Source organism: Prenolepis imparis, unplaced genomic scaffold (genome assembly GCF_030444845.1).
Source record: "Prenolepis imparis isolate NDT839.2.m4 unplaced genomic scaffold, iyPreImpa1.0 SCAF_69, whole genome shotgun sequence".
Taxonomy (NCBI): Eukaryota; Metazoa; Arthropoda; class Insecta; order Hymenoptera; family Formicidae; genus Prenolepis; species Prenolepis imparis.
Genome location: NW_028141227.1, coordinates 77899 through 96280, shown reverse-complemented (window position 1 = coordinate 96280; position 18382 = coordinate 77899). Strand labels below are relative to the sequence as shown.

General features: G+C 29.2%; 1 protein-coding gene and 1 pseudogene across 1 annotated transcript; one reads left to right on the top strand and one right to left on the bottom strand.

Moving 5' to 3' along the window:
- The window catches only part of LOC145947361 (esterase FE4-like), a 33764-nt pseudogene that overhangs the window by 8637 nt on the left and 6745 nt on the right, over positions 1 to 18382 (bottom strand).
- On the top strand, positions 144 to 4107 carry LOC145947355 (uncharacterized). Its single transcript, XM_083057157.1, has 6 exons — positions 144 to 229; positions 838 to 996; positions 1076 to 1191; positions 1277 to 3238; positions 3625 to 3698; positions 3811 to 4107. The coding sequence occupies exons 3-6, from the start codon at positions 1092 to 1094 to the stop codon at positions 3931 to 3933; spliced, it is 2259 nt and encodes a 752-aa protein (XP_082913283.1). The 5' UTR covers positions 144 to 229; positions 838 to 996; positions 1076 to 1091; the 3' UTR covers positions 3934 to 4107.

Sequence of the window (18382 nt, the reverse complement as noted above, 5' to 3'; positions counted from 1 at the left end):
ATGTCAATTATTCTAACTTAAATGCCAAATGTATTTTTATTGTAGAAAATATATATGATAATACTATAAATAATACTATAGATAATATTATAGATAAAAATACTATTGTAAAAACTGTATTTGATAAAGTTCCAAATAATGGACCCAAAATTATTAGTAATGTTCCTTTTTCTACATCTATACTAATATTACCAGCTAAGAAAAAAGTAGCAACTTCTTTGAATGAAAGGTAAATAAAAAGTTTTGTATTACACACACACACACACACACTTATTACTAATAATAATCAAAACAAATTACACAATTTAATAAAAAAAAACGCAAAAATGCTAGATATCATTTCTTATAATTTTTTAATACTGAATACGATGTCGGCTTCAAAAATGTTCTATCATGTTACAATTTTAAGAAATTAAAATTGTAAAAAAAGAACTATTTGGACGCACTTTATGTTATAACTATAATATAACTATAATATATGTATAACGTGTTAGAAATTTTTTAAGTAATTAAAATAATCTTGAAAATCTTATTAACAGTAATGTACACAAAAATTTCTTTTAAAGGTTAATAGTCTTAATAGTAAACTATATTTAAAAAAGAGAAAACTTTTATGTCACATAGTTTTAACATCTTAAAGTACATCAAAAACTCTTTTTATACAATCTTGACCTTGAGTTTTTTCAAAATTGTGATGGAATATTTTTGAAACCGGTATCGCATTCAGCATAAAAACTAGAGAAATAATATTTTGCATTCCTGTGTTTAAAAAGAACTATTCCTTATAAAACTATTATTAACAATATTATATATATATATATTCTGTTTAAATAATAGTGAGCTGTTAACGAAAAGTGAAATATCAGCTATAAATGAGTCATTGGAGTCATTAAATAATGAATTGACTTGGAGTTGGAATGAAAATGAATTAGTAGTACCTCAATGCGAAGATATTGAGGATAAACAATTAGAAGATTCAACTTTTGGATTAGATTGGTAAGGAAGTCATTTTTTAAGAATGCGCTAATGTCTTATATGTGATTAATAATTTTCTTTAATATATATAAAACTTTAGGAACAACAATGAAGGGATGATAAATGATACATTACACAATTTAACAGAGAAAACTAATTTCAATGATTCTAAACAACTACATGATGAAAATTTTATGGTTCATTCTCCAATAAAACGTAATTAATTTTTTTATTTAAATTTAGTATTATTTAAACAAGTAAATTTCAATTAACATTAACGTTAGTACTTTAATTGTTTTAGATTCTCAAGATAACAGTGACTTTTCTGATTCACACAGTGAATATGTTCCATCCAAACATTCATCTGAGGAAGATGATGAACATGTCTTAAATACATCTGCAAATAAAATTTTAAGAAAAAGTAATTCTTTCAATAATTCCGTTAATTCAGGATTTAATGTTTCATTAACAACCAATATTTACGGCAAATCATCGCGCAATGATGAAGAAATGTATATCGAATCAGCTCCATCAAAAGGATCTAAACGTATTTTTAGAAAACATTTCTGCTTATTTTGCAAAACATGGCAATTAAAAATTAGTCGGCACTTAGAAAGAAAACATAAACACGAAAAACGAGTGAAAGATTTCAGTGACTTACCAAAACAATGTAACGAAAGAAAAAATTTGATTAACATGTTGCGAAAGGAAGGAGATTTTTATTATAACGTTAGCAATGACGTAAATACTGGTGAATTGATAATTTGCAGAAGACCTGCTGAAAAATCTAAAAACACTGCACGAGATTACACCGCTTGCCCAAAATGTAAAGGATTCTTCAATAAACTGAATTTAAGGCACCATACAGCACATTGTATTGATCAAAAACGTAAAGGTACTAAAGTTTGTCATGTGCTTAGTCGGCAAATCATGGGTAGATACGCAAGCCAGGCCAACAATGTTTCACGCCAAATAGTAATGCCACGATGTCGTGACGATAGAATAACACGTCTTATTCGTTATGATCAATTAATTATGGAACATGGAAATAAACTTTGTCTAAAATATCCATCTCCACATCATCATGATATGATACGACAGCGATTGAGGCAACTTGGTCGCTTCCTTTTAGAAATTAAACAGCATTGTCAAGATATAGATGATTTATCATCAGTCTATCATCCAAAATATTATAGAATATGCATCGACGTCATAAATGTTCTTGCTGGTTTTGATTCTTCCACAAAAACTTACAAAATTCCGTCATTAGCAAACTCATTAGGCACATTATTAAAAACTGCAGGAAAAACGTTAATTTCTTTAACAATATTCGAAGACAATGTTGTAAAACAAAAACAAGTAGAAAATTTTTTAACGTTGTTAAATAATGAATATGGCCCAGCAGTCAATAAGATTGCTTTAGAAACACAACAACAATTAAAAAGAAAAAAGAAAGTTATTCTTTCTTCCATTGACGACATTAAGAAATTGGATAACTTTTTGAAAATGCAACGTACTACAGCTTTCAAAAATCTAAAACAAACGTTTTTATTCCAAGATTGGCTTAAGCTTTCTGAGAGTACATTAATATCAATACAGCTATTTAATAGACGAAGAGCAGGAGAAATGGAAAGGACCTTAATTGAAGATTATAAGAATTATCAAAAAATTGATCCAAAAATGAATATAGATGAATTTAATGCACTTTCATTAGAATGCCAAAAAATAGCGATGGAATATGTGCGGTTTACAATACGTGGAAAGCTGAGCCGTACTGTATCTGTTTTATTGGATTCTGAATTACAAAAATGTGTAGAACTAATTCTTCAATATAGAAAAAAAGCCGGTGTTAGTTTGTCAAATCCTTATGTTTTTGGTATTCCTAATATGGATTGTCGTAAACATGCATACTTAAAAGCATGTGATCTAATGCGCAGATTTTCAATTGAATGTCAAGCTAATCAGCCTGAAACTTTACGAGGTACTACTCTGCGTAAGCATGTAGCAACATTAGGAGTCAACTTAAACTTAACGGACATTGAAATTACGGATCTTGCCAATTTCATGGGACATGAAGAAAAAATTCATCGTGAACATTATAGAATGCCAGTAGTTCATCGAGAAATTTTACGAATGTCCAAATTATTAGAATCTGCAAGTGGCAAAAATGAAAATGAAAATAATCTCAATGATGAAGAAAGAAATGATAAAGAAATAAATAATGCTTTCAAAAATGATATGATTCCAAGTACTTCAAATTGTGGTAGGTAGTTTATTTGCAATTCTTAAACAAATTAATTATAAAAAATCTAAAATATTACATAGAGTTTACAAATTAATTTTTACTTCAAAAAGGTTTAACTTGTAATAATGTAAATAATCGAATTATTAATAAATTTTATTTATCAACAAATTATAAGTATAAAATATTAAAATATGACTTATCTTCTTAGATTTCTATCTGTTTAACATTATAACATTTCTATACAACAAAATCAACGAAATAAGAAATCTAGAAAAAAGTATAAAAGTTTGCCTTTTCAAAGTTATAATATGTACAAATATAATTTTAATAATAGAAAAATTTACATAATACAGACTTATGTTATTTTTTTATTGTTATTAATTTTAATTAATATAAAATTTTAGATGTGAATAATTTCTATTCAAGCGACAGTGATACTGATACAGAAAAATCCTTCTCTCAGAAAAAAAGCGTTCTAGTAAGTTTTATAGAAAATACAGTGTAAGAACTGTGATATAATAATATATATACATATGTAATATATACTTTCTGCTTTTTATTTTATTTATCATTTTCTATTTTCTACTTAGCATCACCATATGGGAAATGTAAAAGAGTATATTGGAATGAAACCGAAAAAAAGATTGTATTGGATATGTTCGGAAGTTATATTTCGAAAAAGTTACCCTCGTTGCACGAAATTCAAGAATTAATTAAAAAGAATCCAATCGCTTTAAAACGCAGAACTGCTGTCACAATAAAAGCGTGGCTAATGAATCAGAAGCAGAAGCAAAGGGCTTTAAAATCCTAATTGTTTTTTTATTTTTAGCTTTACTTGATTTATTTTATGTTTGGCATATACTATGCATTAAAAGAATTAAACAAAATATTTAAAATATTCTTACATTATAAAATATATTTTGTAATATACTAATAATGTATGTTATTATAATGTAAGAACATTTCAAATATTTTGTTTTTAATTCTTAAAAATACAAGATATTTTATAATGTTACATTATTTATATACATATATGTAAGAACAATTTTAATTATATATTTCAATTATACTATATTTCTACAATTTTTATTTTAAAGAATTACATATTTGTTCTACAGTTAAAGTTTTTTAATTTTTTATGTAAGTATTTTTTTTAAAATACTTAAAAAGTAAGGTGTATACAAATAGTAATATAGATTTGTATTTTAACTAATTTTTCTTATCTTCTTATTGTCAATTATAATTGATCAACATTATTAAGTAGTAATCACAAATAATTACATATTTTGTTGTATTCTAATAAAAATTTAGTAAGTTTTTTAAATATAAACAAACAACTGCTTTATTAATTTTATATCTATAAATATAAATAAGCAAATACAAAGAAAGAATGTTATATCTTAAGAATGTTATGTTATGTTTCATATAAAGAATATAATTTTGTTATCAACTACTTAGTACATTTTTCAAATTAATTGTCAAAACAAATATAATAAATATGTTAAAAATACTTCGAAATCTATTATATATTATCCCCATTACGTGCTCCTTTTATTTCTTATGTCCTTCTTATCTATTTCAAACGCCATATTGCATCTTGTGATATCAATAATATATTGCTGCGAATTGTAAGTAATGACAAAAACATTTGACTTAAATATTGATTTAAATATATTATACATATATATTTAAATATCATATATATAATATAATATATATATGTGAAACGTATATTGTGAGAACACTTTCAGTGAACAATCGTACATTATGTAGACCAAACGTCATTATGAGGACGGTCCTCATAATATTTTATACGCAACGTATATTATGTGAACCGAATTTCACAATTCCTTTACCGACTTTTGTATATTATGAGTACCATTTTTATAATTATACGAAACGTGCATTACGAGGACTTCTTAATTTTTGTCTTTTGTATATTGCGATGACAATCCAATTTATTTTGCTATAATTTGCATATGATAAAATGATAAAGCCATTTGCTGTTTCGTTCAATTTAATGTACATAAAAGAAATACCTAGAAGAGACATTAAATAAATTTAAAAGATAATTTATAACATTTCTACATTAGACGTAAAGAATTTAGAAATAGCGCTTTATGAAATAGTATTATTTTAACTCGAGAAATTATCGATTGAAGAGGTTTTATTCTTCAAATCATTATCTATCGTTTTAGTACAAAACACATGCTGATCTTACAATGCGGTAGATCAATATACTATATTAAAATAAAATATTTTCTAATTTACTCCCAAAAAACGTAAGATCTTAATTTATGAACGAGTATTTTTTTTAATAACTTGAAACTTTGCTGAAATATAAATAATTTTTATAGAAACAATATTAATTATTAAATAAATTGTATATTTAATTATAATTTTTATAGAAAAGTCGTATTTCATATTTATAAATGATTTTATAACTAAATGTTAAAATGTGTTAACGTAAATACTGCATAATTCTTGTCAAATGTTAGATAAAAACTAAAAATACAAATAAAAGTAAAAAAATGTTTTTTTTTACTTTAAAGTATTCTCCAAAAGATTAAACTTTCGCTTAACATTTTTTTCTATCTCATAGTTTCGACGATATTCGACCCTAAAAGAAAAACCGTTTTTTTATAGAAGTGTTTTACCCTTTAAATCTTAATATCCGAACATATAAAAAAATACGTGTCTTTTAGATTTTTGTGTTTAACATATTTAAAAGAAAATCAAATCGGTTTCGGACAGTTGTAAAATATCCTTTGTGAGTAGTTAAACAACTTAAGTTAAACAACTCGAGCCCGAATTTTTCATATTTTGATATGTGATGTGATTATCGTCATTTTTGCATTTTGTATTTTTCTCACATTTTTATTATTTTGGCACATATTTATTTGTACCATTTGTAAATATGTATCAATGATAAATATCAAAGATAGGAGTATTAAAATTTATCACTTTAGGGGTATTAATATATTGCACAAATTTGTTATATTTGTATAATTTTTTGTTATATTGGTATAATTATTATAAATATATTTCGCTAACTATTCCTGTCAGCATGTTATTACATTGTTATTACTAATTTTATAACATTGTTTCCAGTAGTGAAAAGCAACATATACTATGAAAAAATATATTATAATTATATTATAAAAAAATTACTTTTTTTCTAATTTGAACTGATCATTTTTTACCTTATTTATCTTATTTTTTACTTTATTTGTTTATCAACATAACATACATTTCTTTGTAATCTTTATAATTTCACTGAAGAGAGAAAGTCCAGACGGGGACTGAAATGTTTGAATGAAGTAATTACATGTTACGTGCATATATGATGAATTGACATTGCTCGAGATCAATCATTTGCGATTTTTAGTTTGAATAATTACGCCGTTTGACAAAAATTATGCAATATTATTTACATTATCATTTCATTTTTTAGTAATATAAATTTATTTATAAATATGAAAAAAAAATTCTATAAAGATATGATAATTAAATATACAATTTATATTTTATAATTAATATTGTTGCCATAAATATTATTCATATTTCAGCAATTTCTCAAGTTATCAAAAAGATTCCACAAATTAAGATCTCAAACTCTTAGCCGTAAATTAGAAAATATATTATTTTAATACCAATCTATCGCACTGTAAAAGAAACGGCATGTATTTTACACTAAAACGACAATGACAAATAATGATTTGCATTTTTTCAATCGATAATTTCTTGTGTTATCAAAATAGTACTATCACATAAATCGCTATTTTAAGTTTAAATTATTTCTAATAATTATTTAAATTATTTTTTACATAGAAATGTGTCATAAATAATCGTGTTAAAATTATTTCGTATGTAATATCTTTTCATGTGCATTAAATTGCACGAACAAAACATGATTGTCAAATTTTATCATGTCCAAATTATTACAAATTAAATTGGATGGTCCTCGCAATATACAAAACACAAAAATTAAGAAGTCCTCCTAATGCACGTTTTGTATAATTATAAAAATGGTACTCATAATATACAAAAGTCGGTAAAGGAATTGTGAGGTCCGGTCCACATAATATACGTTGCGTATAAAATATTATGAGGACCGTCCTCATAATGACGTTTGGTCTACATAATGTACAATTGTTCACTGAAAATGTTCTCACAATATACGTTTCACACACATATATATATATATATAAAATAAGTGGTAATAACTTTATAAATTGTATCTAACATAAATATTTGTTATATGTGTGTGTGACAAGGCCAAATTTATTGTATTTTATTATTTAAATTTATTATTATATATAACAAAACCAAATTTAAGAAGACTTTAATGAATAATTTTTCCGAGAAGAGAATATCTGAACAATACAGAAATAAAAAATTTTTTATGAAATAATATGAAAATTAAACAATGTTATTTTATAAATTTAGCATAAATTATATATATATAAACTTTTCTTATGTTTTTTAAGGCATTAAATATTTTTTTTACTTTTAATATTGTTAAAAAAGAAAAAAATTAATATTTAACTGTGCTTATTTCGAAACAATTATTACAAAATCGGTAAAAAAAATAAAAAAATGAAAAATATGGTCAAGAATTTTAGTAGCAGTAATAAGTAATAATGGTAATAGTCTTTAATATCTTTAAGTTATTAGCAAAAGAGAAGTAAGAGTTCGGCTGATCCAGCGAGACGTTACATGTGTGTCTCGACGCGACAGTGAAATTGCGTGAGTTTACGCTGACATTCAGCAGCAGCGCGTAAAATGCATTTTTTACAAGCTATTTCTATCTCTCTCGTTATGCTCACTACTACATTATTAAATTATAAAATATGTTAATTATAAAAATATATTTAAAATAAATATATTATTTCAATAAGTGTACGTATATATTTCATGATTATTCTCTTATTAATATTCTGGAATCACACATTGCATAGCAAAAGTTATAAGAAAAATATAACAAGTTTTTACTTTGAAATAAAGAACTAAACCAGCGAAGAATTAATATGCGTAAAAATAAAAATAAAATTTAATTAAGTTTTACATAATTATGTAGTGCTACTTCTCTAAATTCTTTTTCGTGAAATTTATATTAATTTGTATACTTTAAATATAGTATTTATGTATGCCACTGATTACAGTTATTTTAATATATTTAATTTGTCAACACTGTGACGTGACGCTTTGGTACGCGTCCGTCACAAGGGCGGTAACTCGACCGCGGAGGGGATCCGGGGGTTGCGCCTCTTCTTGTCTGGGAGGGCGCCGATTTTTGTTCGGCAGACTTCTGCGTTGTACCGTTTTCGCATCTTTCGTTTTCGTTTTGTTTCGTTTAGTCTCGTTCGCGTCTACAGTTCATTGTAGTTAGCGAGTCGCATAGGGTCCCCAGTGAACGGCGGAAGGAAAACTATGTCAAAGCAAGAAAGAAGAAGATGCTGGATACCGTAGGGAGGGAGCAAGGGGGGAGCCTCTCGCGCGCGACACGAAGAATTTTTCCCGGAAAAGGTCATGTATTCTCTTTCTTCTGCGCCCGGTTACCGCCGCGCGATTCCCGCCGAGAAATGATGCTGCTTTAAAATTTACAGCAATATTACCGACGCTTAAGGAAAAGGAGGAGTGGCTGCCCGAAAGACGCAAGGCCACGAGGACCGCCACCGCTACTGCAGGGCAGGTGGACGGCCTGGACGGCCCGAACGCCCCGCCGACCCAGGAAAGGATCCGTTGTCGGCCTGGCCAGCCGGACGGACCGCCAGGGCAATTAGCGGGCTTAATTAAGACGGGCCTACCAGCGAAATCACCGTTTAGAAAATCTACCCCGATACCGAAGAGGGGCAACTGGATCGAAGAATTCGGCGCGGGACGCTATCTAACACCCCTCCCAGCGAGGGAAGCGCGATCGGTTGGGGGAAGCCAATGCGTGAATCGATGCGCGAGGATCGAAGGATCGAGAGTGAGGGCGCACCTCCCAGATTTTGACTTCCGAGGGACGACCACAGCCGGCGAAATCAATTTGTAAGGCCGCCACTTGGGGTAACCCGTAGAAGTAGAAGATCGGAGTAACGCCGGCCTCAGCTCGCGGAAAAGATCCGGCGTATGACCGGCAATTACCGTTTGTTTTGTTATTAGGAATTTTCGCGAAATACCGTATCGTTACCGAGCGAATTTTATAAATTGGAGATAAATTCGCTTCGGGGACAGGCTGAGGCGGGCCGGATACCGATTCCGTTTTTTTTGTACAAGCGAGCCCACTCAGAGGTGCCGGGTCGTCGACAGTCATTCCCGTCTGTGTGTGTGATTTCTTTGATGTCCTCATAGCGATCATTCCCGCGTCCGGAAGTTAAACCGAAGTCTACTTTCGCGGTGACCTCTGTTACCGAAGAGAAACTCGGGTTACGCGAAGCGACCGTTTTCCGGATCGAGATTACACGTTCCGCTGTATCGTGCGTAGATTCTCGGTTACTTCGCAGAGGGAGCGGGCGAATGAAAAGTATTACACTGCAAAAAATGGCCGTGTTCGATGTGTGTTCAACGTGTGTAGAAATAAGACATAACACACTTTGCTCACGTGTACTGAACGGCTGCTGTGTTGATACTACACACCTTTAATAGAATAATACGTGTACAATACACGTAAATGTGTAGTTTTAATATGATTAGGTGTTATACACACTTCTCGATTACAACTCGTTAACAACACGTTAATTCAAACACACTTAAAGCGTGTTGATATAATACAGAAAGTACTATGTTACACATATCGTACGGTACAACACACGTTGATAATAACGCACGAGCGAAACTAACACGGAAAAAAGAAACACATTTATAAGTGTGTAAAAAAAATTAATTGAAAAAAATACAAAGAACTAAAGAAAATATATAATGACTAACTCTGTAATGGGTGACTAACCATGTAATAAAAATGTATAATATATAAGCTAACTAATATATAGACCTATCTATATAACATGCTACCTAACTAAAATATATATATGTAAACACAACTCTATACAAATATATGTATAACAAAATATTATAATTTATAAAATCATTAATAATTGATCAGATCAGTATTAAAAGTTTGTATTTTGTGTTTAAATTCATATAAAAGAAATAAAAATTTAATATAAACATATAAATAAATTAATCCTACGGAAAATCCATACGAAAAATGAATCAAAAAAATTAGAAATCCCGCTGTAAAACAATTTTAGGGGTGTTCGACGGCCGTAGAAGTAACGTGCAAAATGTTGCATCATGTACATCGTATACACATAATGCAACGAATACGCGTAAAACGTGTAAAAACAACACGCATAGATGCATACATTCAACACACGTGTGTTCTTATTTTACACACGATGAAACGTGTAAAAAGTGTCTACAGAATGGGTGCAGTCGCACCCATCACTGCAAAAACAAGTGTGTTACTTTTACACATTTTAAGCGTGTTATTCTGTAGACACTTTTTACACGTTTCATCGTGTGTAAAATAAGAACACACGTGTGTTGAATGTATGCATCTATGCGTATTGTTTTTACACGTTTTACGCGTATTCGTTGCATTATGTGTATACGATGTACATGATGCAACATTTTGCACGTTACTTCTACGGCCGTCGAACACCCCTAAAATTGTTTTACAGCGGGATTTCCAATTTTTTTGATTAATTTTTCGTATGGATTTTCCGTATGATTAATTTATTTATATGTTTATATTAAATTTTTATTTCTTTTATACGAATTTAAACACAAAATACAAACTTTTAATACTGATCTGATCAATTATTAATGATTTTATAAATTATAATATTTTGTTATACATATATTTGTATAGAGTTGTGTTTACATATATATATTTTAGTTAGTTAGCATGTTATATAGATAGGTCTATATATTAGTTAGCTTATATATTATACATTTTTATTACATGGTTAGTCACCCATTACAGAGTTAGTCATTATATATTTTCTTTAATTCTTTGTATTTTTTTTCAATTAATTTTTTTTACACACTTATAAATGTGTTTCTTTTTTCCGTGTTAGTTTCGCTCGTGCGTTATTATCAACGTGTGTTGTACCGTACGATATGTGTAACATAGTACTTTCTGTATTATATCAACACGCTTTAAGTGTGTTTGAATTAACGTGTTGTTAACGAGTTGTAATCGAGAAGTGTGTATAACACCTAATCATATTAAAACTACACATTTACGTGTATTGTACACGTATTATTCTATTCAAAGTGTGTAGTATCAACACAGCAGCCGTTCAGTACACGTGAGAAAAGTGTGTTATGTGTTATTTCTACACACGTTGAACACACATCGAACACGCCCATTTTTTGCAGTGATCTTATGGCAAATACTTTAAGGTACATATACATTTGTTAATATTTTAGATATTATTTTCTAATTGTAAGTCTCCTGTTACATATTTTTAATTATTATTTTTGTATTTTTATGATACATGAAGAAATATACGTCGAAATTTCATGACGCACTTGATGCTAAGTCAGATATAAAACAAATGCTTAAAAACGTGGGATTTGAAATCAAGAAATGTCGTTTTACTTTTGATGTTGCACATAAATCAAAAGATTACATTATACGTAAGTATTTTAATTTTTTACCATACGTATATTAAATATAGATATTAAAATCTTATCTAAGAAATCAAATTTGTTTTAATGTAGCTATTTAACGGTGGTGTGAATTATATTATCAGTAAATCAATTAACTTTTTATGTATGTATATATGTTTTTCATGAGAATTATTTATTTTACAGCGTATATCTTCTGCGGTCTTCCCTTTATACAGCAACTGAAATCTGAGGAACAAGAAGAGTTGAAATGGCATTTAGAACACGAATGGGATATAATGCCAAAAATTAACGAAGATTTGCCGTACAATTGCCTAGGTGAAAAGAACATTGGCGCATATGACACATTAGAAATATTCGCGTATAAAAGCCCTATATATTAGATCTTCTACATAACAGATTATTATAATATATCATAACATAATAGCTCATCATTATATATTATAACATACAATAATTATCTGTATCAATCAACTACTATTTTAATCTATCTACAATATGAACTTATTCATTTATTTTATGTGATAGTATATATAATGTAATATAATATAATATAATATAATATAATATAATATAATATAATATAAATAAAAAAAATTTATATATACATATGTATAACGCGCTTATTTGCTGCAACAATGACATAACTAAAAAAATGTGATTTTTCAGGAGACATGATTTAATAGTAGTACAAATGTAGCAACTTTTCTCTCTGTATTCAACTCGAAAATTTTTGATTTCTAAGTTATGTCATTGTTGCAGCAAATGAGCGATATATAAATATAAATATATTTATATGTATATAATATAATTGTACATAATATATGATTATTTATATGTAAATCTGATAATATATTACATATGTATTAATAATTGTAAACTTTTATAATAAAAAATATATATATTTTAAAACTGTTTTTATGTAATTTGCAATATTGTTAACTATATAATTTGTAAAGTTGTAAATCTTATTTTATTAGTGCAAATTCTATTAAATATTAAAAACATAAAATACATTACATAAGCACAGATTAATGAATAATTTGAAAATTTAAAATAATATTAAAATTTTTAGAATAGTTTAAATGTGTTGCAACGTGTTTTCCGCTCGAATCCGCCGTGGTTCGAGGGCACACGGCCAAATTGACGATAATCTCGAATAATCGCCCCAAAATGCCAAAAAAAAAAAGGAAAGAGAAACGGTAGCTCGGTATCAGGGAAAACCCCGAACGGTAGCAGGTAATATTGGGCGCCAGGCGCACGTAATCGCGCTGTCTCAATTAACGCACTAATACGCGACACGCGAATTTTCGGTAGCTCTGCGGAGAGCGACGTTCTCTTAGGGGGAGAGGAATCTGGAGAGAGAGTGTCGTAATAAATCCCAAGCTCACGTTACATATAGAAAGAAAGTAGAACATATTATACTAAAAAGGAGAATAGCTTCGTTGTACAGTTGTTCAGCATACGCCGGTAACAATATTCGCGACAATAAGAACGGAGTAATATAAATGTCGGATTTCTTAGGGGGAATGCAATGTGGTAGAAGGATCGCAAGGAAATATGAGAGAGAGTGCGGCGATAATCAAAGAGATATCGATACTCAATTTTTCGGTGTATGATACGGAGATCGTCGAAGGCGTCCGCGAATTTCTATTCTCGAGAGCCCGAACGGTAGCGCGAGAGCGTCTTCACGCAACGGGTGTACCAAAGTAACGTATCGAAAGCCGTCTTCACAATTTTCCGGTGATCCGGGCCCTCGCACGGGCAACTCTGACCGTAATCTTGACACGCGTAACAATTATCCTCAATTTTCCCAAACAATAAACACGATACCGACAAAATATACGGACCACTACACTGCAAAAACAAGTGTGTTACTTTTACACATTTTAAGCGTGTTATTCTGTAGACACTTTTTACACGTTTCATCGTGTGTAAAATAAGAACACACGTGTGTTGAATGTATGCATCTATGCGTGTTGTTTTTACACGTTTTACGCGTATTCGTTGCATTATGTGTATACGATGTACATGATGCAACATTTTGCACGTTACTTCTACGGCCGTCGAACACCCCTAAAATTGTTTTACAGCGGGATTTCTAATTTTTTTGATTCATTTTTCGTATGGATTTTCCGTAGGATTAATTTATTTATATGTTTATATTAAATTTTTATTTCTTTTATACGAATTTAAACACAAAATACAAACTTTTAATACTGATCTGATCAATTATTAATGATTTTATAAATTATAATATTTTGTTATACATATATTTGTATAGAGTTGTGTTTACATATATATATTTTAGTTAGGTAGCATGTTATATAGATAGGTCTATATATTAGTTAGCTTATATATTATACATTTTTATTACATGGTTAGTCACCCATTACAGAGTTAGTCATTATATATTTTCTTTAGTTCTTTGTATTTTTTTTCAATTAATTTTTTTTACACACTTATAAATGTGTTTCTTTTTTCCGTGTTAGTTTCGCTCGTGCGTTATTATCAACGTGTGTTGTACCGTACGATATGTGTAACATAGTACTTTCTGTATTATATCAACACGCTTTAAGTGTGTTTGAATTAACGTGTTGTTAACGAGTTGTAATCGAGAAGTGTGTATAACACCTAACCATATTAAAACTACACATTTACGTGTATTGTACACGTATTATTCTATTCAAAGTGTGTAGTATCAACACAGCAGCCGTTCAGTACACGTGAGCAAAGTGTGTTATGTCTTATTTCTACACACGTTGAACACACATCGAACACGGCCATTTTTTGCAGTGTGTACATTGCAAAAACAAGTGTGTTACTTTTACACATTTTAAGCGTGTTATTCTGTAGACACTTTTTACACGTTTCATCGTGTGTAAAATAAGAACACACGTGTGTTGAATGTATGCATCTATGCGTGTTGTTTTTACACGTTTTACGCGTATTCGTTGCATTATGTGTATACGATGTACATGATGCAACATTTTGCACGTTACTTCTACGGCCGTCGAACACCCCTAAAATTGTTTTACAGCGGGATTTCCAATTTTTTGATTCATTTTTCGTATGGATTTTCCGTAGGATTAATTTATTTATATGTTTATATTAAATTTTTATTTCTTTTATACGAATTTAAACACAAAATACAAACTTTTAATACTGATCTGATCAATTATTAATGATTTTATAAATTATAATATTTTGTTATACATATATTTGTATAGAGTTGTGTTTACATATATATATTTTAGTTAGGTAGCATGTTATATAGATAGGTCTATATATTAGTTAGCTTATATATTATACATTTTTATTACATGGTTAGTCACCCATTACAGAGTTAGTCATTATATATTTTCTTTAGTTCTTTGTATTTTTTTTCAATTAATTTTTTTACACACTTATAAATGTGTTTCTTTTTTCCGTGTTAGTTTCGCTCGTGCGTTATTATCAACGTGTGTTGTACCGTACGATATGTGTAACATAGTACTTTCTGTATTATATCAACACGCTTTAAGTGTGTTTGAATTAACGTGTTGTTAACGAGTTGTAATCGAGAAGTGTGTATAACACCTAACCATATTAAAACTACACATTTACGTGTATTGTACACGTATTATTCTATTCAAAGTGTGTAGTATCAACACAGCAGCCGTTCAGTACACGTGAGAAAAGTGTGTTATGTGTTATTTCTACACACGTTGAACACACATCGAACACGGCCATTTTTTGTAGTGTAATATTTCATAAAGTTTAAACGCATGTTTTATAACCATCATTGCATAGAAGTATCCTCCAGGTTTCAGCATATTATAAATATTGCGAAATTCTTGTCTATTAAATAAAAAAAAAAAAATATATATATATAATTAATTTCTAACAGTTATGTATGTGTTATAATACTTTTGGACTAAACAAATTTATTTAATACTAATCTTATGTTAATGTTGCACCAAAATCAATTAACATAGAGCTTATTGTTTCAATATGTTGTACTTTTTATCATTATATATAATATTTTGCATAAATATCAACATAAAAATAAAAAAAAAGCAATTTCGTGAAAATTTTTAAAAGGTTCTATAAAAATATTATTTATTTAAAACAACTTTTGTAAAACTTTTTTTCTTTATATAATAAAATTTAATTTATACTTACAGAATATCATTGCGAGAAAGTATCGTCGGAAAAGAGAAAATGTGATCGAATTGACCTATATATTTCTTGGGTAGATTCTTAGTTTGAATGTTAAATACTTCAAAATCAATTTCTTTGCTGCTTTTATATGTTTTTCTCGCATATTGTATCATTTTCTCTGAACTATCGGTACCTTAAAGTAATACGCAATATTTGAGAATTAAAAAATAATTTTGTCTTAAAATTTATTATTATACACACAATTTTATATAATTTATTCTTTATATTCTTACCTATTATTGTCGATTTACTCTCAAGCTTTGGCAATAAATAATTTTTGGTGATATTTCCAAAAGCACAATTCACTTCCATACATTTTGTTGGAACAAAGAATAGTTTTTTTTGTGATACTATTCTCATTAGCTCTTCAGCATATCTCAGCATTTGTTCTTTTATGGCCAGCTCCGGATTGAATTCCATATCTTTTTATGAATGGAAATAACTAACACTCAAAAAAAGAACACACGAAACACAACACTACTACAATATTTTATTGTTTTTTTTGGATTTTTGTTCACCGAACGAAGTTCACTTATTGTAAGAGAATATAATAATAGATATTACGAAAATTTCTGATAACACACGGTAACAATATACTTTGCACGATAGAATGCTATGATGTAGCTAGGACACGTTATGCGTTATAGTTATAGAAGTAAAGGCCCGAGAAATTTTGACCTTTTTATATACTCTTTCCTCCTTGTTCTTCTTCTTCCATTGGCTCTACAGTCCTTGAAGGGCCTCGGCCTGGCGTACTATTCGTCGCCACTCTTCCCGCAATCTCGCCAGATCCTCCTCATTCCTTGTCCGCGTTTGGCTTCGTAAGTCCGTCCGTGTTCCGAGGCTTTGTTTAGCTTTTTTAACATGTCTTTTTACTGGGTGGGGTTGTTAGCCCCACGCCCAACCCTCCTCCTTTCTTAACCTGGCTTGGGACAGGCTATGGCAGAGTTACTCTACTTCCTTCCACTCAGGTACAAACAGTGAACAGCGGGGAAACTAGCGAACAGTGGGGAAACAACAAAGTGAGAGATAGCTATGGTGTATGTTCGACACATGCACTAACTTATAGAAAATATGTGTGTGTGTGTGTGTGTGAAATCCCTAAAAAAAATATTATATTTGTAAAATTTTGTAAAAAGAATTATAAAAATATTTTTACAAATTTGAAAAAGCTTGTTAAAAATTAGCTTTTCAAGAACGGATTGAATAAAATCAATTGAATTAATCAAGTATATAAGTAAGTTAATTATGTACTATTAATTTATAATTGACTCGAAATGAAGGAAAAATTAAGATTTTATTATATGTAGTTTTGGTAAATACAATATATGTATATAGTTTAAACAAAAGTTTTATTTTCAGCAAATTTTCAGTAGCATAAAATGACCTTATTGAAGTAAAGTACGAAATTTTGATAGGCTCCAGCTACAATTAAACGTATACATTTTTGCAAATGTCTTATATTCGACAATCTTTAATAATAATTTACGAATACGCACATAGCTTGATGTTAATTATTTTATATTATCTTCCAAAATCAAATTTCATATATGTAAAAATGAATTTTTAGTCGTATATAAATAGATATATTAAACGCGAAAATATTTTAATAAAATACAGACGACGGCTAAAATTTTTTTAACATTATTCATGCCATTGGTGATATATGTATGTCAAAATCAGTAGTGTTAATTTTTTTTTTTTTTAACATATTTATATAACATATTGTACATGTCTATATAAGGTTGTGCGTGAGGCAGGTTGATACATCAAAGATTATACTGCGTAAAGTAGATACAACCATTTATTAATAAAGACACTTATCGCTAGATCCGAGGATTTGGTGATTTAGCTATAAGTCGAGAGCTGAGTACGTTTTATGTACAAAAAGAAGACATTTTTTTCGAAAGTTGGCGTTTTAGTCCTTCCAAATGGTTCCATCTGAGCGCCAAATGAGTCAGACAATAGACTGCCTCGGGCATTCCCAGTTGGGCCGAGCGCAACAGATCGAGCCGAAAGGCCTCGAGTTTAACGCGTGAAAAGCTGAAACGGTTAAAACATGTGACAAGGGTCTGCCGTCACATATTATATATAAACAAATATTATAATTATTACACAAATATGTAATTAAAAAATTGAAATAGTCGATATAGGGAATCTAATGTTGTATTCAAACAAATCTCTATGGGGTTGTACAATAATTTCTACATATCATTTTTCTATTTACTTAGTTAATATTTGATTTTTGATGCCGACTAATTGCTGAATATCACAGGAATATAGCAGATCGCATAAGGAAATATTTAAAAATTTTGAAAAATTGATTTTACTTTT

Bases quoted from the DNA above. Each gene is read 5' to 3' on its own strand.
- LOC145947355 (XM_083057157.1), top strand. From the start codon at position 1,092: ATGATAAATGATACATTACACAATTTAACAGAGAAAACTAATTTCAAT. The intron at 1,192-1,276 runs GTAATTAATTTT...TAATTGTTTTAG, and splicing joins GGTTCATTCTCCAATAAAAC to ATTCTCAAGATAACAGTGAC. The intron at 3,699-3,810 runs GTAAGTTTTATA...TTTTCTACTTAG, and splicing joins CTCAGAAAAAAAGCGTTCTA to CATCACCATATGGGAAATGT.